The sequence below is a fragment of the Muscardinus avellanarius genome, assembly GCF_963383645.1.
Source record: "Muscardinus avellanarius genome assembly, chromosome: 4".
Lineage (NCBI taxonomy): Eukaryota > Metazoa > Chordata > Mammalia > Rodentia > Gliridae > Muscardinus > Muscardinus avellanarius.
This window is the reverse complement of record NC_137789.1, coordinates 153,608,488-153,631,341: the sequence shown is the minus strand read 5'-3', so window position 1 is coordinate 153,631,341 and position 22,854 is coordinate 153,608,488. Positions and strand designations below refer to the sequence as shown.

General features: G+C 51.9%; 1 protein-coding gene across 1 annotated transcript in view; it reads right to left on the bottom strand.

The window, feature by feature from the left end:
- Window positions 1-22,854, bottom strand: part of LOC308262466 (scavenger receptor cysteine-rich domain-containing protein DMBT1-like) — a gene marked incomplete at both ends in the record, with an annotated part of 99,283 nt that overhangs the window by 69,523 nt on the left and 6,906 nt on the right. The window contains 10 exon segments of the mRNA XM_080694876.1: window positions 791-1,266; window positions 3,377-3,700; window positions 7,564-7,908; window positions 9,734-10,123; window positions 12,233-12,556; window positions 14,711-14,740; window positions 15,336-15,659; window positions 17,107-17,136; window positions 17,185-17,193; window positions 19,864-20,226. Coding sequence (XP_080551002.1) covers window positions 791-1,266; window positions 3,377-3,700; window positions 7,564-7,908; window positions 9,734-10,123; window positions 12,233-12,556; window positions 14,711-14,740; window positions 15,336-15,659; window positions 17,107-17,136; window positions 17,185-17,193; window positions 19,864-20,226 — 2,615 coding nt within the window.

Here is a 22,854-nt window from a genome sequence, read left to right as displayed (position 1 = left end):
GGACACTACACTGTCCAGGGAAAGGTCTCACCACTCCTGCCAGAACGAAGGCACGGATGGCATCGTGGCCCGAGAGCTGGGGAGCCTAGTCACACCCAGGACGTGCCCAGGTGAGCTCCATCTTTTCTGGGCAGAGAGTTCCACAAGAGACAAGCCATGGTCCTCTCACTGGGACTCCATATAGGAGACCATCCCCTGGGCCCAATCCAAAGTCAATGAAAATTTCTCTTCTCCCTCCTCCAGGACCCTGCCAGGTCCCGTCAGCTGACCCACCTTCCATTCTAGCGGCTCAGGATGTCTGACTGAGTACCGTCGCTGGGCCACTGAGCCCTGGCAGCACTTTCCACCTGAAGCTGTCCTGCATGTCCACAGGGACTCGCAGTGGCACCTCAGCTGGTGACACTGCACAGCCCAGGATTTCAGGGGGAATCATTACCATGAACATCCTGAGGCTCTACTGAGGCTCAGCAACCCAAAGTGAGAAGGGGAGAAGGGTTGAACTAACCGCAGAATTACTTGAGCCAGGTGGCCGTGCAGACTCAGGAAGCAGGAAAACAAAAAGCCACAGATGCCATCACTCACACGGGACGTCAGAACGAGTCGAGCAGGGAGGAGGCATGCCGCTGCTCCCAGGAGAGGGCACATGTGGGCGCCCACCACCTCCAGCCCAGCGCTCCCTTCTCAGGTTAAGCCTGGCTGCTCAGGACCCTGCTGTCCACTCTCCCACCCCCAATCTGCCAGCACGGGGACTGTCCCAGGGGAGAGCCAGTTTCCCCTCCCAGCAGTCACACAAATAAAGTGAAGGTCTGGGAGCAATTCCCAGGCTCTGGCCATGGCCCATCCTGGCATGGGGGTCCCAAGGGCGTAAGAGACCACCTGAGCAGATGACCCCGGCGTCCTCGTGGTGCCCACAGTTATGGGAGAGCCAGCCTCGGTGGGGGCAATTCCACAGATGGGACTCATTTCCTGAGCACGCCACGTCATCCAGGACAATGGGCCCTGAGCCCTGACCAAACTTGGCACTGTGTGTGGCCGATGTGGCAGAGCCACAGTCCAGCTGCCTGCACACCACGTTGGCATCATTGATGTCCCAGCTGTCATCGCACACGGTGCCCCAGGAGCCCCGGTGCAGAACTTCCACCCGGCCCTGACAGCGGCCACTCCCATTCACCAGCCTTAGTGCCAATCCGGAATCCGTCTCTAGAATCGACACAAGACAATTCATCAAACTCTCCCTACACAGCAAGACTCTGAGGCTATTCCTCACTAAGGGTCTTATGAAAGGACAAAGTCGCCTGCACAGGAGACTGTGCCCTCACCCAGTGGTCCAGCCTCATCAGAGTGAGAGGAAGAGCAAGTCTAAGGATGCCCAAGATTTGGGAAGCACCTGTCAGCCCAGGGGAGGTACTGGAACAAGCACCCTACGTCCAGCCCTGGCACACACAGGATGGAGCCCCACGGTGACAGAGGGCAGCCCAGGCAGCATCACATTCAGAAGCTTGGGGCACCTGCTTGCTCCCGTCTGTGTTTATGAAGGTGACAGTCAGTACTGAACCTTGTCCACACAGGACCAAGTACAAATGTTTTTACTAGAGACCTGAGTCAGCAAAGCACGGCCTCAAAGCTCAAAGCAGAGCCTCCACGGAGGTCACAGGGGATTCGTGACCCTTACAGGGCTTCTTCTGATCCCAAGGAGGAGGATCTGCCCTTAACACTGACTGGATAACTGTCCCCCTAAGACAAGTCACCGCCCAACACCCAACATCAGCTTGGGGCTTGGCTTTCAGACAGTCTGCTGTCTCCAGCCCCAGGGACATGAGGAAGATAGAGACGCCTTCACTCTCATCGTTTGTTTGCAAGGCACATTCTTTTTCAGAGGTTAGGCGTGGATGGCTGGGAAGAGTCTTTACCTGTGGATAGAGCTTCAGGCGAAGTAGGCCCTAAGTCTGCAGAGGGCAATAAGGAGAAAGGATAAAATTAGACTTGAGGGAAAATTCTCTGTCAAGTCGTCCTCATGACTCAATCCACTATGGCTCCAGCCAGTTTCTGCCTTGTGACGGCATAAGGATTCTGCTTATCACTGCATCCATGGACAAAAGTCCTGCTGGAGGCCAGACTGGATGCAATATCTCACTCTGATATATTCTCTTCTCATTTAAAAGCTCTGTCTCCCCCTCTGTTGCCTCCCCATTGCCCTGGAAGATCTGACACTGCCTACTCTCTGATACCAGAAGACAGTGAAGATGGTGAGCCAGTGTGGACCAGGGAGAATTAGGTAATCCAAGCAGTACAACCATCACTGGACTCCTGGTCTCCCTCCACCTGCTGGGCAGAGCGTCTGTCTGGTTTTTTGTTTTTGTTTTTTATGCATACATGACACTGCTGAGTAGCAGGTCTTTTGAAGATGGAGGGACAGATGTTTCTAACCTGCACCAAGTTTCTTGCTTCAGAAGGTCAGAGCAAATCAAACTCAACCTCACAAAATTTTTGTTGACCTTGAACATGAAAATTCCAAAGCTGATTGACATGTGCAATATCTGTAAAGCAACAAGAGTTATCACCTAGGACTCTTGCAACTATTGATGCAAACTAGATGGGATGAGAAGAGGAAGGCACCTGTAACACTGGGTACCCACAGGAGCTTCCCTGCTTGGACTGTCACCCAGAGGGGGAAGAAGACACCCTACACCATGTGCCAAGAGAAGAGGCCGGATCAGAGAGCGGGCCATAGAGCAGAGACATCCTAAGTCAGGATGCCAGGACTCACCTGGGGAGACGGAGGTTGTGAGCTGGGCAGCTGCAAGAGAGAGAAGCAGGGTTAGACACAAAGCAACACACAGAAAGACATCCACCTGAAATCACAGGGAAACTGGTCATTTACGGGCAGTGGATTTACAGGCAGAGCTCATGCCCTGCTTCCCCCCACCACTGCACGCTGCTAGAGAAGACAGGACGCTGCATTCTCTTGGGGATTTTTCCTGTGCCTGTCCTCTGGGTTCCTGATATTGACTATGTAGAAGCAGGAAGATTCCAGCCACACCTCCACTAAGTTATCCTTTGTATCAAACAAGGGAGCAGCAATGGCCACTTCCCGTCAACAGTGGCTCACTACTTGCACCACATTACTCACCTTGAAGCTTCTACCTGGAGGGCCCAACATAGACTTCAACATGGACCTCAGGGAAAGCTCCCCTCCCCCCAAAAAACTGGCAGGAGTCTGGATAAGCAGAGAGGCTGCCAAGGGGACCCTGATAGGATGGGTTTGTCTCCAAAAATTCAGCAGCCCTCAATTGGGCCCAGTGGTGACTGGGGCCAGAATGAAGTCCTGAGTGTAGGAGCAGGTGTCTGATTGCAGCTCAGCCAAGAAGGAACCCACCTGAGCAGATGACTCCGGCGTCCTCATTGTGCCCGCAGTTATGGGAGAGCCAGCCTCGGTGGGGGCAGTTCCACAGGTAGGACTCACTTCCTGAGCACGCCACGTCATCCAGGACAATCGATCCTGAGCCCTGACCAAAGGTGGCACTTCCTGGGGCCGACACCGCCCAGCCGCAGCCCAGCTGCCTGCACACCACGTTGGCATCGTTGGTGTCCCAGCTGTCGTCACACACGGTGCCCCAGGATCCCTGGTACAGGACCTCCACGCGGCCCTGGCACCGGTCCCCACCGTTCACCAGCCTCAGGGCCAAACCAGAGTCGCTTCCTAAAGGAAACAATAATTGCTCATTTAATTCCTTTAAGATGATCAACATGCCAGAGATCAGACTGGCCCTCCCCCTCTCCCAGTGATGGATGTTCTCTTCTCATTTAGAAAGCTTCTGCCTCTCCTTCTGCTCTACGTGACATCCCTGTCTCCCCAGACTCTGGCACTTGGACCTGCAGGTACTGGCAGGAGGGAGTGAGCAGAGTAGAGTCAGCTTAGCTTACGGGTTCCAAAGCACCAGATTTTCCCAGCTCCCTCCCATGGCAGGTCAGTGCTAGAGCCTCTTCCAGATGTACTTTGTCCTGGCACAATCAGGTGCTCAGTGTTAGAGAGAAGCAGAGCCATCCCCACCTCTAACTCAGGGGAGTCATTTGCAGCCATGCGCCTACACCACAAAAGGCCAACACAGCAGTAGGTAAAAAGTGAAAATGGGTGCCCTGATGGGAGACAGAACAACAGGGATGCAAGAATGAGCCTCCTTATCAGAGACAGGAGACGTCACCTGGTCCCTGAAGAGCCCTTCACCAGCCGCTCACGTAGAAAAGGCCTAAGCACACATGACACACACTGGCTGAGCACAAAGCTGGGCGCTCTCACTTCTCGCTGCAGAGTGGGCTGCTGTGCTCACTGGCTGTCTGCATTCATGTCACACCACGGAAATCCAAGCATTGTCACCGCTGTCACCTGGACAGGCTGAGGCTAACATCTCAAGGGGGTCAAGGTACACGTCCCCCAAGAGTTTAAACCAGACAAATGTCGGCACAGCCATTGCCCTGACCCAACCTCATACTGCTAAGGCACAGCGCCTCAGGAAATAAGTGATGCAGAAGACGCCAGAATCGTGTTGGGCTCAGAGCATGTGGTTCCCCTACATAGTACCATCTAGCAATATGACACTGTCGGCAAACCTAGGGCTTAGCCATTGCTGGAGGGATGCTGAAGAGAGGCAGAGCCCTTTCCACAGGGAGCCCCTGGGACACAGTCCTGCCTCTTGGAGAAAAGGCTCCAATGAGCACCATTCCTACCTCCTCAACACACTACACACTCCAGCTGCTGTGCAGACAATGCAGGACAGCAACCGTCTGTACATCCTACTGTACAGACCACATTCATACATCCTACTGTACAGACTACATTCAAGGGAAAATATGTATAACAAAACAAAGAAATATCCAAAAGGAAGACAAAACATGGTGTATCAAATTGGCAAGGCACCTCTGCGTAGAGGCTTTCTATGCCATTTTACACATCAAGATAAGATGCACACCAACCTGAAGCCATTGTGAAGTCACATGGGCACAGAAAACCATCCCCAGCAATACAGAAACTGGCTAGTTAGATTTCACATCTGCAAAATGAGGTTCTCGGCTCCCTCAAATGCTACAAATTGGAAGGTGACCTGGTAGGCAAGGCTCTAGGAGGAGTCCTCAAATTCAGATGGCAGGAGCTATAGCCCAAGATGCAGACGCGGCAGCCTGAGGGTCAGCGTGAACACACAGTGCTCACCTGCACCACGGCCGTCAGGCCCTGCCTTCACCAGTCACCTGAGTGTCAAAACCATGGCCTCAGCACAGGAATGAGGTCCCGGGGCTGACGACCCTTTCAGGGTTGGTCCTGACACTTGGATGAGGATGTCCCTGAGCTGCTGGATCAGGATGCCCTGGAGACAGTAACCACCCATCACCCAACGCCAGGCCAGGGACTTGGCCTCCAAGCCATCTGCTCTTCTCCAACCCACAGGACACAGAAAAGGCAGAGACACCTTCACCTCAGCCATCATTTGCAACGCCAACCTGATAGAGAGGGAGAGAGCCCCGGGGATGACGGAGAGCATCATTACCTGTTGGTAGAGGAGTGGTCGTGGAAGGCCAGACATCTACAAATACAATAAGGACACAGAATAAGATTAGGCTTTTCGCCTCAAGCCTCCCTCGTGACACAGTCCCCTACGGATCCTGCCTGGTTCTGCCCTGGTGTCTGCGTACGGCTTCTGCTCGTGATCACACTGACCTCATCTTCTCTCTCAATCTGCTCATCTACACAACCTCTGTCTTCTCCTCTGCTGACCCATGCACCAACTGGAAGGTCTGAAATGTCACCTACACTCTGATACCAGGGGCCAAATGGTGGTGGTGAGCAGGGTGTGGACCAGGGAGAATTGAATTTGCTGAGATGGAGAGCCACCAGGGCAGCCACTGTCTCCCTCAACATACCCTACAAAACAGCTGTCTCTTCTCTACGCAAACCACAGATTTCATTTTTGCAGAGCGAGGGACAAAGGCATCTGGCTTATACCAGCTTTGCCATCAGCAAAAGGTCAGAGCCTAGTACTTGGGAGGTTGAGACGGAAGGAATGCAGTTTCAAGAGTCTCTGCAACATGGAGAGAGACCTCTGCCACCTGGTAAAACCCTGTTTCTAAAAAAACTGTTAAAGGGATGGGTTTGTAGTTCAGAGGAAGAATGTCCCAGGGATGAATCAAAGAAGAAAAAAAAGCCAATGAACTCACATAGGATTAAACTCAAAAACAGAAAATCCATGTGAATCTTAAATAAGAAAGGGCCAACGTTCATTGGCATGTTGGCATAGAGCTATTTTTCTAAAGCTGCAAGCGTAACCAGCTAGGACACTGTCCAGCTCTTAGTGCAAACCAAGACAGCTGGAGGACAGGTGAGCACCACTGAACAGTCAATTCCAGGCAGGAACTTCCCTGCTGGGGTAACACACAGAGGGAAGAATGTGCCCCACAGTATGTGAGAGAGAAGAAGCCGGTTCTGAGGAGCGGGCAGTAGAGCAGAGACATCAGAAGGCGAGGTGCCTGGACTCACCTGGGGTGGAAGTGGATGGAGGCTGGGCAGCTGTGAGAGAGAGAAGGGAGGTTAGACACAAAGCACACAGGTGCCCACCGGGAACCACAGCAGTCGGGCCCTTGCAGTCTTGACAGGCAGAGCTGCGACTTGCTTGTACCCAGAATGCATGCTGCCAGAGGGAGTGGGGATCCTCTGCTCTCTCAGGGAACTCTGCCCTGCACTCCGCCACAACACCTGTGCCTCTGGACCTGGGGCTCACTGTCCAGTAGTAATAAGGCCGTGGCCACACTAGCCTTTGCATTAACACTCAGGAAAGCAGCCGATGAGCCATCCTGAACAATGAGCTGATGAAGACCCTGTTGATCCATCATCAGGTGGGGGTAACGCTAAGGTCCAACCTGAATCCTAGGGGTCCTCCCTGTTGCAGTGCCCCAGCACCCTTCTCCCCAATGGGCTCATTATACATAATGGATCCCTCCCTGTCATCCCACAAACTTCATGCCAAGGCCCTCAATCTCTGTGATCATAGGAAGTCATTGACTATTGAATCCAGTAGACTAAGCAGGTAGACTGAAATCCCCAAACAACTTCGGCAGCAAGACCAGGGGAGGATGTGCAGCAGCCAGGGAGCACGTCCACAAGTGCTGCCCCAGAAAAGAGCACTTAGGGTCCAGTGGGTGTAGAAGCTGGGAGTATATGCTGCAGCAGTATAATGAGCCCATTGCTTCTAGCTGCAGGATGCTCTATCCTGAACCTAAACACCACTACCTGTCCCTTTCAAATCAACAGCACGTCAACACCTGCACCACAGTGTACACTGACCCTGTAGCTTCTTCCACTGGAGGTCTAATGTCACCTCCATGGTCAGTGGCCCTGAGGAAATGTCAGGGCTCCTGAGCAAGCAGGAGAGGCTGCAAAGGGGACCCTGAGTGACATCGGTGTTTTCTCTGAAAATTCAGTAGCCCTCAATGAGGCCCCATGGCAACTGGTGCCAGAATGGAGTCCTGAGTGTAGGAGCAGGTGTCTGACTGCAGCTCAGCCAAGAAGGAACCCACCTGAGCAGATGACTCCGGCGTCCTCATGGTGCCCGCAGTTATGGGAGAGCCAGCCTTGGTGGGGGCAGTTCCACAGGTAGGACTCACTTCCTGAGCACGCCACGTCATCCAGGACAATCGATCCTGAGCCCTGACCAAAGGTGGCACTTCCTGGGGCCGACACCGCCCAGCCGCAGCCCAGCTGCCTGCACACCACGTTGGCATCGTTGGTGTCCCAGCTGTCGTCGCACACGGTGCCCCAGGATCCCTGGTACAGGACCTCCACGCGGCCCTGGCACCGGTCCGCGCCGTTCACCAGCCTCACGGCCAAGTCGGAATCCCTTCCTAGAGAGAACACAAATGTTGCTCATTTGATTCTGCTCCTAGTTGCTAAATTTGTGTCCTTGGATGCAGCCTGGTTCACTGCCCATGGAGAAGACACCAAATACTGACGAAGTGGAAAGTGTCCTCTCTGCCTGGACCAGCGATGCTCTCATGAGCTTGTTTATGGCAGAAGGGCAGGGCCCTGATGGAGCACACACTGGCCTCTCCATCTCTCTAGTCTGGGACATTCTCTTCTGAGAAAAAAATCTCACTCTCCTTCTGACCACTGATGTCTCTCTCCCATCTGACACCAGAGTGCACACTCTGACGTTGGGTCTACAGGGTGAGGGCCATAGGCACAGAGCAGAGCAGAATCAGGTTGTCCGGTCCCAAAAGTACCAGAAATAGTGATGTCCTCTGCCACAGGCCTCTGCCCGAGCCTCTCCTACAAGCACACACAGTCCTGCAGAATCAGGTTGTGCCAGGAAGTGTTGGGGGGAAGCAGAGCCATCCCCACCCTATCACAGAGGACTGCACCTGCACAGATGGGCACCCGCATCCACATACAGCCAGCAAGTGCTCAGCCACAGAGAAGAGAAGGAAATAAATCCCCGGTGCAAGAGAGAAACACAGGGTTGGAGCCCTGTTGGGAAGAGAAGTCCCCTGTGTCCCAGCAAAGGTCTTCGCTGTTCCCCAGAGGCTGGAGCCCTCACTGGAACCCATTTTGAGGTCCAGGCACAGAATCCATTAACTGCAAATCCCTTGATCCTCAATGCAGGGTCACATAGACTCAACCTGTTCATTGACTTTCTGCGTCAACCTCACACTCCAGAACTCAGGCTTGGCAACTCTGTTCATCTGCACAACCATGATGCTAACCTGCACTGGAGTCAGGTTCAGGTACCAAAACTGAGCACAAAGTCAGCTCGCTTTTTCCTGACTCGAGCTTTTTCCTGACAGTCCAGTGCTCTTAGAGACGGATAAACGCTGTGGACACTACACTGTCCAGGGAAAGGTCTCACCACTCCTGCCAGAACGAAGGCACGATGGCATCGTGGCCCGAGAGCTGGGGAGCCTAGTCACACCCAGGACGTGCCCAGGTGAGCTCCATCTTTTCTGGGCAGAGAGTTCCACAAGAGACAAGCCATGGTCCTCTCACTGGGACTCCATATAGGAGACCATCCCCTGGGCCCAATCCAAAGTCAATGAAAATTTCTCTTCTCCCTCCTCCAGGACCCTGCCAGGTCCCGTCAGCTGACCCACCTTCCATTCTAGCGGCTCAGGATGTCTGACTGAGTACCGTCGCTGGGCCACTGAGCCCTGGCAGCACTTTCCACCTGAAGCTGTCCTGCATGTCCACAGGGACTCGCAGTGGCACCTCAGCTGGTGACACTGCACAGCCCAGGATTTCAGGGGGAATCATTACCATGAACATCCTGAGGCTCTACTGAGGCTCAGCAACCCAAAGTGAGAAGGGGAGAAGGGTTGAACTAACCGCAGAATTACTTGAGCCAGGTGGCCGTGCAGACTCAGGAAGCAGGAAAACAAAAAGCCACAGATGCCATCACTCACACGGGACGTCAGAACGAGTCGAGCAGGGAGGAGGCATGCCGCTGCTCCCAGGAGAGGGCACATGTGGGCGCCCACCACCTCCAGCCCAGCGCTCCCTTCTCAGGTTAAGCCTGGCTGCTCAGGACCCTGCTGTCCACTCTCCCACCCCCAATCTGCCAGCACGGGGACTGTCCCAGGGGAGAGCCAGTTTCCCCTCCCAGCAGTCACACAAATAAAGTGAAGGTCTGGGAGCAATTCCCAGGCTCTGGCCATGGCCCATCCTGGCATGGGGGTCCCAAGGGCGTAAGAGACCCACCTGAGCAGATGACCCCGGCGTCCTCGTGGTGCCCACAGTTATGGGAGAGCCAGCCTCGGTGGGGGCAATTCCACAGATGGGACTCATTTCCTGAGCACGCCACGTCATCCAGGACAATGGGCCCTGAGCCCTGACCAAACTTGGCACTGTGTGTGGCCGATGTGGCAGAGCCACAGTCCAGCTGCCTGCACACCACGTTAGCATCATTGATGTCCCAGCTGTCATCGCACACGGTGCCCCAGGAGCCCCGGTGCAGAACTTCCACCCGGCCCTGACAGCGGCCACTCCCATTCACCAGCCTTAGTGCCAATCCGGAATCCGTCTCTAGAATCGACACAAGACACTTCATCAAACTCTCCCTACACAGCAAGACTCTGAGGCTATCCCTCACTAAGGGTCTTATGAAGGGACAAAGTCTCCTGCACAGGAGACTGTGCCCTCACCCAGTGGTCCAGCCTCATCAGAGTGAGAGGAAGAGCAAGTCTAAGGATGCCCAAGATTTGGGAAGCACCTGTCAGCCCAGGGGAGGTACTGGAACAAGCACCCTACGTCCAGCCCTGGCACACACAGGATGGAGCCCCACGGTGACAGAGGGCAGCCCAGGCAGCATCACATTCAGAAGCTTGGGGCACCTGCTTGCTCCCGTCTGTGTTTATGAAGGTGACAGTCAGTACTGAACCTTGTCCACACAGGACCAAGTACAAATGTTTTTACTAGAGACCTGAGTCAGCAAAGCAAGGCCTCAAAGCTCAAAGCAGGGCCTCCACGGAGGTCACAGGGGATTCGTGACCCTTACAGGGCTTCTTCTGATCCCAAGGAGGAGGATCTGCCCTTAACACTGACTGGATAACTGTCCCCCTAAGACAAGTCACCGCCCAACACCCAACATCAGCTTGGGGCTTGGCTTTCAGACAGTCTGCTGTCTCCAGCCCCAGGGACATGAGGAAGATAGAGACACCTTCACTCTCATCGTTTGTTTGCAAGGCACATTCTTTTTCAGAGATTAGGCATGGATGGCTGGGAAGAGTCTTTACCTGTGGATAGAGCTTCAGGCGAAGTAGGCCCTAAGTCTGCAGAGGGCAATAAGGAGAAAGGATACAATTAGACTTGAGGGAAAATTCTCTGTCAAGTCGTCCTCATGACTCAATCCACTATGGCTCCAGCCAGTTTCTGCCTTGTGACGGCATAAGGATTCTGCTTATCACTGCATCCATGGACAAAGGTCCTGCTGGAGGCCAGACTGGATGCAATATCTCACTCTGATATATTCTCTTCTCATTTAAAAGCTCTGTCTCCCCCTCTGTTGCCTCCCCATTGCCCTGGAAGATCTGACACTGCCTACTCTCTGATACCAGAAGACAGTGAAGACGGTGAGCCAGTGTGGACCAGGGAGAATTAGGTAATCCAAGCAGTACAACCATCACTGGACTCCTGGTCTCCCTCCACCTGCTGGGCAGAGCGTCTGTCTGGTTTTTTGTTTTTGTTTTTTATGCATACATGACACTGCTGAGTAGCAGGTCTTTTGAAGATGGAGGGACAGATGTTTCTAACCTGCACCAAGTTTCTTGTTTCAGAAGGTCAGAGCAAATCAAATTCAACCTCACAAAATTTTTGTTGACCTTGAACATGAAAATTCCAAAGCTGATTGACATGTGCAATATCTGTAAAGCAACAAGAGTTATCACCTAGGACTCTTGCAACTATTGATGCAAACTAGATGGGATGAGAAGAGGAAGGCACCTGTAACACTGGGTACCCACAGGAGCTGCCCTGCTGGGACTGTCACCCAGAGGGGGAAGAAGACACCCCACACCATGTGCCAGGAGAGGAGGCCGGATCAGAGAGCGGGCCATAGAGCAGAGACATCCTAAGTCAGGATGCCAGGACTCACCTGGGGAGACGGAGGTTGTGAGCTGGGCAGCTGCAAGAGAGAGAAGCAGGGTTAGACACAAAGCAGCACACAGAAAGACATCCACCTGAAATCACAGGGAAACTGGTCATTTACGGGCAGTGGATTTACAGGCAGAGCTCATGCCCTGCTTCCCCCACCACTGCACGCTGCTAGAGAAGACAGGACACTGCATTCTCTTGGGGATTTTTCCTATGCCTGTCCTCTGGGTTCCTGATGTTGACTATGTAGAAGCAGGAAGATTCCAGCCACACCTCCGCCAAGTTATCCTTTGTATCAAACAAGGGAGCAGCAATGGCCACTTCCCGTCAACAGTGGCTCACTACTTGCACCACATTACTCACCTTGAAGCTTCTACCTGGAGGGCCCAACATAGACTTCAACATGGACCTCAGGGAAAGCTCCCCTCCCCCCAAAAAACCGGCAGGAGTCTGGATAAGCAGAGAGGCTGCCAAGGGGACCCTGATAGGATGGGTTTGTCTCCAAAAATTCAGCAGCCCTCAATGGGGCCCATTGGTGACTGGGGCCAGAATGAAGTCCTGAGTGTAGGAGCAGGTGTCTGACTGCAGCTCAGCCAAGAAGGAACCCACCTGAGCAGATGACTCCGGCGTCCTCATTGTGCCCGCAGTTATGGGAGAGCCAGCCTCGGTGGGGGCAGTTCCACAGGTAGGACTCACTTCCTGAGCACGCCACGTCATCCAGGACAATCGATCCTGAGCCCTGACCAAAGGTGGCACTTCCTGGGGCTGACACCGCCCAGCCGCAGCCCAGCTGCCTGCACACCACATTGGCATCGTTGGTGTCCCAGCTGTCGTCACACACGGTGCCCCAGGATCCCTGGTACAGGACCTCCACGCGGCCCTGGCACCGGTCCCCACCGTTCACCAGCCTCAGGGCCAAACCAGAGTCACTTCCTAGAGAGAACACAATTGTTGCTCATTTGATTTGGTTTTTGGTGTGAGTGATCAAGTTTGTGTAACTAGTGTGCTTTCAGGATAACACCAGTGGACAAACTACCTAATGCAGGTAGAAGCTGCAGGAACTGAGAGGTGTCCTCCTGCCTGCGTGGGCCTGTGGAGCCCTGCCTCATAAGCTATTCTACCACTGGATTCCCTGGTTGCAGTCACACTGATCACCCCACCTCTCTATTCTGGGATATCTTCTTCTCAGAAAGGCTCTACCCCTCCTTCTGCTGACTTCTGACATTACTATCTCCTCTGATACCATAATATCACTCTGACACTTGGACCCACAGGAACACGGAGGGTGTGTAGGAGAACAGGAGCAAGTTGTCTAGTCCCTAAAGCACCAGAAACACTCACTCCTCTTGCTTCAGAGCATTAACCATGATTCTCCTAGGTGCAGACACAGTCCTGAGGAATCAGGGTGTTTCAGGCAATGTTAGGTGAAGCAGAGCGATTCCCACCCTGGCACCCAGGACAGCACCAGCACATACAGCCCTGACATAGTCACTCCATTCACAAGCCTCAGGGCCAATCTGAAGTCCATCTCTAGAAGGGGACACAAGACACTTCATCCACCCCTCCCTGGACTGCATGTCTCTGCTCACTAAGAGGTCTTATGCAGGGAATAGGTCACCTGCACTGGCTGTCACCTGTGTCCTCACCCAGCTTCATCAGGGCATCTAAGGATGCCCAAGATTTGGGAAGCACCTGTCATCCCAGGGGAGGTACTGGAACAGGCACCCTATGTCCAGCCCTGGCACACACAGGATGGAACCCCACGGTGACAGAGGGCAGCCCAGGCAGCATCACGTTCAGAAGCTTGGGGCACCTGCTTGCTCCCGTCTGTGTTTTTGAAGGTGACAGTCAGTACTGAACCTTGTCCACACAGGACCAAGTACAAATGCTTTCACTAGTGAACTGGGTCAACTAAGCATAGCCTCAAAGCTCAAAGCAGGGCCTCCATGGAGGTCACCAGGGGATTAGTGACCCTTATAGGGCTTCTTCTGATCCCAAGGAGGAGGATCTGCCCTTAACACTGACTGGATAACTGTCTCCCTAAGACAAGTCACCACCCAACACCCAACATCAGCTTTGGGGCTTGGCTTTCAGAACATCTGCTGTCTCCAGCCCCAGGGACATGAGGAGGGTGGAGACACCTTCACTCTCATCCATCATTTTCAATGGCACATTATTTACCAGAGGTAGAGAGAGAGCCCCAGGGATAACTAAGAAGAATCTTTACCTGTGGATAGAGCTTCAGGCGAAGTGGGCCATAAGTCTGCAAAGGGCAATAAGGAGAAAGGATAAAATTAGACTTGAGGGAAACTCCTCTGTCAAACCATCCTCAAAGCTCTATCTACTATGGATCCAGCCTGTTTCCGCCTATGTGACTGCATAAGGATCTACCTAACACTGCATCCATGGACAAAGGTCCTGCTGGAGGTCAGAGTGGCCACCTCCCCTCTCTCAGTCTGACATGTTCTCTTCTCATTTACAAAAGCCCTGTCTCCCTCTCTCTTGAGCTCTCTACCATCTGGAGGATCTGACACATCTCCTACACTCTGAAACCAAGAGCCAAATGGTGATGGTGATCCCAGTGTGGACCAGGGAGAGTCAAGTTATCCAGGAGGATAACTTGAACACCATCACTGGAATTCTGATCTCCCTCAACCTACTGGGAAGGGCTTCTGTCTGTTTTGAATGCAGATATGACACTGCTGAGTGTTTGGTGTTTTGAAGGTGGAGGGACAGAGGTGCCCAACCTGCACCAAGTAGCATTTCAGCAGAAGGTCAGAGTGAATCAAGCTCAGCCTCACAAAGTTTATGTCAGCTTCAACATGAAAAGTCCAAAGCTGACTGACATGTGCCGTATTTGTAAAGCAACAAGAGTTATCACCTAGGACTCCTGCAACTATTGATGCAAACTAGATGGGATGAGAAGAGGAAGGCACCTGTAACACTGGGTACCCACAGGAGCTGCCCTGCTGGGACTGTCACCCGGAGGGGGAAGAAGACACCCCACACCATGTGCCAGGAGAGGAGGCCGGATCAGAGAGCGGGCCATAGAGCAGAGACATCCTAAGTCAGGATGCCAGGACTCACCTGGGGAGACGGAGGTTGTGAGCTGGGCAGCTGCAAGAAAGAGAAGCAGGGTTAGACACAAAGCAGCACACAGAAAGACATCCACCTGAAATCACAGGGAAACTGGTCATTTACGGGCAGTGGATTTACAGGCAGAGCTCATGCCCTGCTTCTGCCCCTCAGTGCATGATGCCAGAGAAGACAGGATGCTGCAGTCTCTTAGAAAATTTTCCTGCAAACAACTTTTCCTGTTCTCTGGGTACCTGAGGTTCATTCTGCAGAAGATTCCAGCCACACCTCAGCCAACTTAGCCTCTGCATCAGTACAGGAGCAAACAATGGCCACCTCCCGTCAACAATGGTTCACTAACAATGGTTAGGGCATTTACTGAACCTGCTGCTTCTCTCTGGAGGGCCCAACATAAACCTTCAAAATGTGGATCCAGGTAAAATCCCCCAAAATGGCAGGGGAGTGAATAAGCAGAGAGGCTGCCAAGGGGACCCTGATGGGATGGGCTTTGTCTCCAAAACTTCAGCAGCCCTCAATGGGGCCCAGTGGCGACTGGTGCCAGAATGAAGTCCTGAGTGTAGGATCAGGTTTCTGACTGCAGTCCACAAGGAGGAAGGCCTGGGTGTCAGGGACCCACCTGAGCAGATGACTCCGGCGTCCTCATTGTGCCCGCAGTTATGGGAGAGCCAGCCTCGGTGGGGGCAGCTCCACAGGTAGGACTCACTTCCTGAGCACGCCACGTCATCCAGGACAATCGATCCCGAACCCTGACCAAAGGTGGCACTTCCTGGGGCCGACACCGCCCAGCCGCAGCCCAGCTGCCTGCACACCACGTTGGCATCGTTGGTGTCCCAGCCGTCATCGCACACGGTGCCCCAGGATCCCTGGTACAGGACCTCCACGCGGCCCTGGCACCGGTCCCCACCATTCACCAGCCTCAGGGCCAAACCAGAGTCACTTCCTAAAGAGAACATAATTGTTGCTCATTTGATTTGATTTTTGGTGTGAGTGATCAAGTTTGTGTAACTAGTGTGCTTTCAGGATAACACCAGTGGACAAACTACCTAATACAGGTAAAAGACACAGGAACTGAGAGGTGTCCTCCTGGCTGCGTGGGCCTGTGGAGCCCTGCCTCATAAGCTATTCTACCATTGGATTCCCTGGTTGCAGTCACACTGATCACCCCACCTCTCTATTCTGGGATGTCTTCTTCTCAGAAAGGCTCTACCCCTCCTTCTGTCTCATCTGACACCATTCCTGTCTCATCTGACACCATAATGAAACAGTCACCCTTGGAGAAAGGATAATATTAGACTTGAGGGAAATTTCTCTGCCTCAAGCCATCCTCATAACTCAATCCATATGACTCCAGCTGGGTTCCGCCTGTGTGCCTGTGTAAGGAGTCTGCTTATCTCCTCACCCATGGACAGAGGTCCTGCTGGAGGTCAGAGTGCCTATGTCCTCTCTCTCACTCTGACATATATCCTTCTCATTTACAAAGTGCTGTCTCCCTCTCTCTTGACTCATGTACTGCCTGGAGGATCTGACACACCTCCCACCCTCTGATACCAGGAGACAATGGTGATGTTGCATAGGGTGTGGACCACGGAGAATCTGGTTATCTAAGCAGTAGAACCATCAGTGCTGTTATGCTCACAGGGCACAGGCTCTGTCTCTTCTGGGTATAGATGTGGTCCTACAAAACCTGGGGTCTTTTGAGGAATGAGAGACAGAGGCATCTAACCTGTACCATGTTGCCTTTAATAGAGAGTCAGGTTGCTTATGCTAGGGAGAAAATGGGTCATAGGAGAAATTAGATGAAGGAGATACTATCTATGAGCAAATAAATCGACCAGAGGGGGATGAGAAGGGGGGAGAGGGAAATTCCTTAATGTATGTGATGTACATTCACAAACGTATCGAAGTCAATCACTAAGCCAAACATGAGAAGGAGGGAGGGGGAGGAAATGGGGCAGGAATTGGGTAAGGGCTAACTGGGTGATGGGTGCATGTATGCCTCTACCATCTTATACTCCATTAAGATGTAGGATTATAATGTACCAATAAAAATTTAAAACTAATAAATAAATAGGTTAGAAAAAAACAAACTCAATCTCACAAACTTTATGTCAACATTGAATTGAAAATGCCAAAGCCTGCTGTCATGTAGCTGTTTTTATAAAGCTATAAGAGTTAGCAACTAGCACTCTGTGCGACTGTGTGATGACAAATTCGATGGAAAGAGGTGAGGAAGATGCCATCTAGTACTGGGGTCCAGATGGGCGCTGCCCTGCTGGGTGTATCACCCAAAGGGGAAGAACCCCTGACACAGTATATGCCAAGAGAAGAAGTTGGATTTGAGAGTGGGCCATAGAGCAGAGACATCCTAATTGAGGGGTAGGACTCACCTATGATGGCTTCAGATGTGGGCGGGGCAGCTGTGAAAATGAGAAGCAAGGTTAGACACAAAGCACACAGGTGCCCACCTGGAATCACTGGGGGAAAGTGGTCATTTACAGGCAGTGGATTTACAGGCAGAGCTCATGCCCTGCTTCTGCACCCCCCACCAATGCATACTGCCAGAGGAAGACAGGATTCTGAAATCTCTTAGCGAGTTTGTCCTGCAAACAACAACTTTCCCTGTGTTCAGGGCCCGAGGTTCACTCTGCAGAAGTAGGAAGATTCTAGCCACAACTCAGCCAAGTTAGCCTTTGCATCAGTACAAGGGAGCAGCCAATGACCACCTCCCGTCAATGCTGGCTCACCACCTGTACCCTGCTGCTTCTCCCTGGAGGGCCCAACATGGACTTCCACCACGGACCTCCAGGTAAAGCTGCCCCCCAAAATGGCACGGGGTTGGGTAAGCAGAGAGGCTGCCAAGGGCAGGCCCAGATCTTCATCACATTCAGATGCTTGTTGGCTTCTGCATGGTCCTGTCTGGGTTCTCTGAAGGTGACAGTCAACAGTGGGCTTTGTCTTTACATTACCAGGTACAAACACTGTCACCAGTCATCTGAGTCTACAAAGCTTGGCCCCAAAGCCAAAAACAAGATAATATGATGAGTGACCCTTCCGGAGCTTCTCCTGTCCCATGGATGAGGGTCTTTCTTCAACAATGGATCATTGTACCCCTGGCGACAAGAACCACACCCCACCTCACCCCCAAATCAGACCAGTCTGCTGTTGCTAACCCACAAGGACATGGATGAGACAGAGATCACCTTCCCCCTCATCCCACCATTTGTAAAACCTCATCCCATCATCTGCAAGGCCAGAGCTTGAGAGTGAACCCCAGGGATGTTTGAGAGGGTTCTTTACCTGTAGATGGAACAGCAGACGAGGCAGACCATGGGTCTACAAATGATAGGGAAAAAAAGTTTAAATTACCCTTGATGGGAAAGGGCCAAGGACAAAAGTCCTGTGCCCTGGAAGACCTTTGATATCATCTATTTATGGCTCCTCCAGGTTCCCCTGGGTATCTCCAATGCCGCCTCTAATGAGCTCATCCATGGGACAAAATTCTTTCTGCACATCAGCCTGACCCACTATCTCTTTTATTCTGAACCACTCTCTTCTCAGTTATAGAATATCTGTCCGCCCATTTCCTGACTCATGTACCCCTTGGTAGATCCGATACTACTGCTGGCACTCAGAGACCTGGAGCCAGAAGGTTAAAGAGAGCACAGTGCAGACCAGGGCAGAATCTGTTTTATTAATAACTAAAAGTTCCATGACATCCATTTGTCCTCCATCCACCTACACAGCCTCATCATGTTCTGGATGTTCCCATGTCCCTGCAGAATCTGAGAGTATTTCTAAAAGTGAGGATCAGCGGTATCTGTCCTGCATCGACATTGCCTTCCACATCTCAGAGAATATCGACATCCATACCTAGACAGGCTATGAAAGAGCCCAAACTTACTGAAAATGGTAGATATTTTTCTTAATCTGCAAGAGTTATCTACTGAAACACCAACTATGTGATGTAAATCCAGATGGGTTGATAAGAGGATGTCTCTGACTCCTAATGTTTAGGCAAGAGCCGCCAAGTGTCACAGAGAAAAAGGATAAACATGCCCCATAGTGTGTTCCAGGAGAAGAAGTAGTGAGTTAGGCAAGGGAGTTAGGGAGGAGAAGAGGGAGAATTAAAGAAGGAAACAGTTCAAATAGTATTAAGGTATTATGTGAAGGTATCTCACTAACTTGTGAAGGGAAGGGATAGAGAGATTGGAGTGGGATGTGGAGGGAAATACACAAACATCTGTGTGCAGGTGGATACTGGCAAAGGTAGCCTGAATCCCCCGTCTCCGTGGAGGTCCACCCAGCACCCCAGGGCTATGGCCTGCATCTCAGTGCCTGAAGTTCACTCTCCAGAAGTAGAAAGGCCAAAGCCACCTTCGTCTTTGCATTCTTGTGCAGGACAGCAGCCAACAGCTATCCCAAGTCATGAGCTGATGAAGACCCCCAAAATCCACCCTCAAGTTGGTGTGACTCTAAGGTCCTACATGGATCTAGAGATCCCTCTACTGTGATGCCCCAACACCCTTTACACCACTGACCACCTCCCTGCCAGGTCTACAACCTCACCTCACATGCCTTCCTCTCTTGTGATCATTTAGTAGCCACTGACACCTTGACCCTTTCTTCTGTGTCACTGCTAGGAGCCCCCAAATAACTACAGCTTCCAGGCAAGAGGAGGATTTCCAAGACATCCCCAAAAGGTGCATCCATGAGGAGGAGTCAGGGGTTATTGAGGATGGGAGCCAATCAAATGTCCTCAGCTACAATAATGGCTCATATACTTCTGCCTTCTATGTGCCAAAGCCGGAATCTGAGCATGGGTGTACAGTCACCTCCAAGCCAACACTAGGGCACCTGCTTACAGGATGCAACAGTTACCAGTCCTGCTGTTTCTTTAACTAGGAGCCTCACATTGCATCTTCAGAGTCACCTGTTCCAAGTAACCTCCAGACCTCCCCACCTCCCATAACTGTGAGTGCCTTGGGTAGAGACCTAAATGAGAATTGTGTTTTCTCTGAATATGCACCAACACAGAATAGGGCTCAGTGGCGACTGATCACAGAATAAAATTTGGGGAGCTGGGCTTGGAATCTTGATCAAACCCCACTCCCGGGGAAGAAGGCCCAGGGATCTCTTAGCCCCACCTGAGCAGATGACTCCGGCGTCTTCGTGGTGGCCACAATTATGGGAGAGCCATCCTTGGTGGGTGCAGCCCCACAGGTAGGACTCATGCCCTGAGCAGACCACATTGTCCAGGACAATCTGCCCTGAGCCCGAACCAAAGTAGGCATTTCCTGGGGCCGACACTGCCGGGCCGCAGTCCAGCTGCCTGCACACCACGTTGGCATCGTTGGTGTCCCAGCCGTCATCACACACGGTGCCCCAGGATCCCTGGTACAGGACCTCCACGCGGCCCTGACACCGGCTTCCTCCATTCACCAGCCTCAGGTCCAGGTCAGCATCAGTTCCTAGAGGAGGGACAATGATTTCTCCATCAATGCCACTTTCTGTGTGGATGACAAGGGTCGTGTAGTATGTGTGCAGCCAATACTACTTCCAAGAAGCTTGTCTCCCTCAGGAGATTTAAAGTTCCCAAGGCAATGTGGAATGCAAGCTCCTTTCCTTCCTGGGCCTTGAACACAACTTCCTCTGGAAGGGTCCTCAGCCCTGACATCTTACCCTCCTCATTGGGATGCCTGTACAACTCTCAGCTTAAAACAAGTCTTTGACACCAGGATGGCTTCTGCTTTGACAAGTGCCATGGCTTGCGCTGAATCTTCCCTGGATGGTAGCCAAATAACCCTCCTCCCACTGCCTTCAAGGCCTTCCAATTCAGAAGACCAGGTCAGCTGGATCTCCAGGGAGAGATCAGGGAGGCTGGGGTAAGACTCAGAGTAGGACCACCTGAAATAGGACACTGGTCCTACCCGCACATGCCCGGAAATTATTCTGGAAGATCACCTTTTTCTGATCCTTCCAAACCTGAGGTTTCTTTGGACTCAAAACTACCCCCTGAGCCGGGCGTGGTGGCGCACACTTGTAATCCCCGCGCTTGGGAGGCAGAGACAGGAGGATCGCGCAGGTTCGAAGCCAGCCGTGCGCGCTGGCTTTGGAGACCCTGTTTCCATATAAAAATGTAAAAATAGGTCTGGGAGTGTAGCCCGGAGGTAAAAGGGCTTCCAGGAACCCCAGTACCACCAAAAAAAAAAAAAAAAAAAAAAAACTACCCCCTGGAACCCATGGATTTTTGTGGCCTCAAGAAAGTGGGGTGTCGCTGCTGTGCCTGGTCCTCCAGCAAGCGTTGTGCCTGGGTGGGGGTGGGGAGTGCATACGTGAAGAAAAGGCACCAGAATCATGCCTGCCCATCAGATGGTAGCAACTACTCCTCCTGGCACATCCTGGAGGGGTTTAGAGACCTTCCACATCACCTTTCTCTAGCATACCATGAGCAGAGATTCAATTCCCTCTATAGGGGGCTCATGGGACTCCCTGGGAAGTAAAGACTGCTAACACCAGTGTCCCACAAATGGCTCTGAAGTATGTCTGGGGCCCTAGGGTTGGCTCAGGGCACAACTTTCATATGCTCCTCCAGCTAGAAGCAATGTCCTTGGGGCTAGAATGGCTGGGCTCAGCATAGAGCCACGGAGATGAAGGAGCTGTCTCTGAAGTAGAGATCTGATCCCACTTATCTCTACCCCAAAGCACACAGGCTCCTGGAGACCCCATGCCCTGACTGACTCTTCCCACCTGCAGGTAAACGGGCACCAAAGGGCTGCTCTGCACCGAAGCCGAGCCCTCTGGTTGAGAAGGTATCTTCTCTCACACCACACACTCAAAACACATCCACCCCTCCACCCCAACAAGTGTCCCGAGGAAGAGTCAAACCCATGAATGTGTTTGGCATTGTGACCTAAAGAGAGGGGCTCATAAAAAATTATTCATTACCTGTTAATGCAGTGGATATCTCAATGCCTGGTAGAGTGGTCTCTGTAAAAGATAATTGTAGAAGAAAAGTGAACAAGGCAAAAACAAAACAAAAAATAGATATAATTTTAGGTATCCTCTAAGAAGAATCAAGAACTAGAAATAAACTGAAATCTGACATGAGGCCATGTCATTCCTGATCTGGATTTTTGTCCTGCTGTGTGGAAAAACTAAGAACCCTGTCTAGCCTTGAGTTCTTCAATTCTAAAGGGCAATTTTGGAAGAAAATATCTCTGTATTAATCTAATGACTGTGAATCTGACCTGCCTCTGTGTGACCTGCAGGTCTTCAGGAGGTGGATGCAGAAACAACTTTTCCCCTTCATATGCCTCTAATTGATTTACCTTATCTAATTGCATGGGCTGCTATCTCCAATATAATATTGAATAGCAGGGGGTTTGAAGGACATACTTGCCTTGCTTTTTATTTGAGTGGAAATGCTTCTATGATTCCCCTTAATGTAAGATACTAGCTTAAACCTATGTGTTCCAATTACTCAAAGACAAGTACTGGAACTTGGAAAGGAGATGACTAGAGACATTCTCCTAACCCACTGCGACCAGAACTCAGGGATTCTGCCTGAGAGAACTACTGGGCTTCTACTGAGGTCTCTAGATCTAGAAGCAGCTGACCCCTTCCCACACTGGAAATTCTGCCAGGAGCAGCTCTAGGTAAGTCCTATCTGCAGTCCTGCGTCACAGACAGACCAACCAAACCCCTCCACCTTTTACGCTCATGGTTGACTGGGCCATTTTCACCAAAGGACTTGTCAGTCCCAGGTACTGTTTCCACTACAAAACAAGGTCCTCTGCGGAAATGACCAAAGGGAGGGAACAGGTTCTCCTCTTATAGTTGCTGCAAATAAGAAAATGTGGAATCTTGGGAAGGAATGTGGATAAGTTACAATAAAGTCAATCTCATCCTCAGCTCTCGTAACACCTATGTCCTTAACCATAGTGAAGAGAAAGAGAAGGTAAAATCACAGATATTATTTGTGCCTAAAGAACAGAAATGCCTGGCCCATGTACTGACTACTCCAGGCTGACCCCTGGGCAGGAGAGAGCCTTGACATGGAGCTTGTCCTTGATCTTGTCTTAGAGCCACAAAGTTTCTCATTGGAAATGGAAAGTAACTTCCCTGCCCCTAGGCTG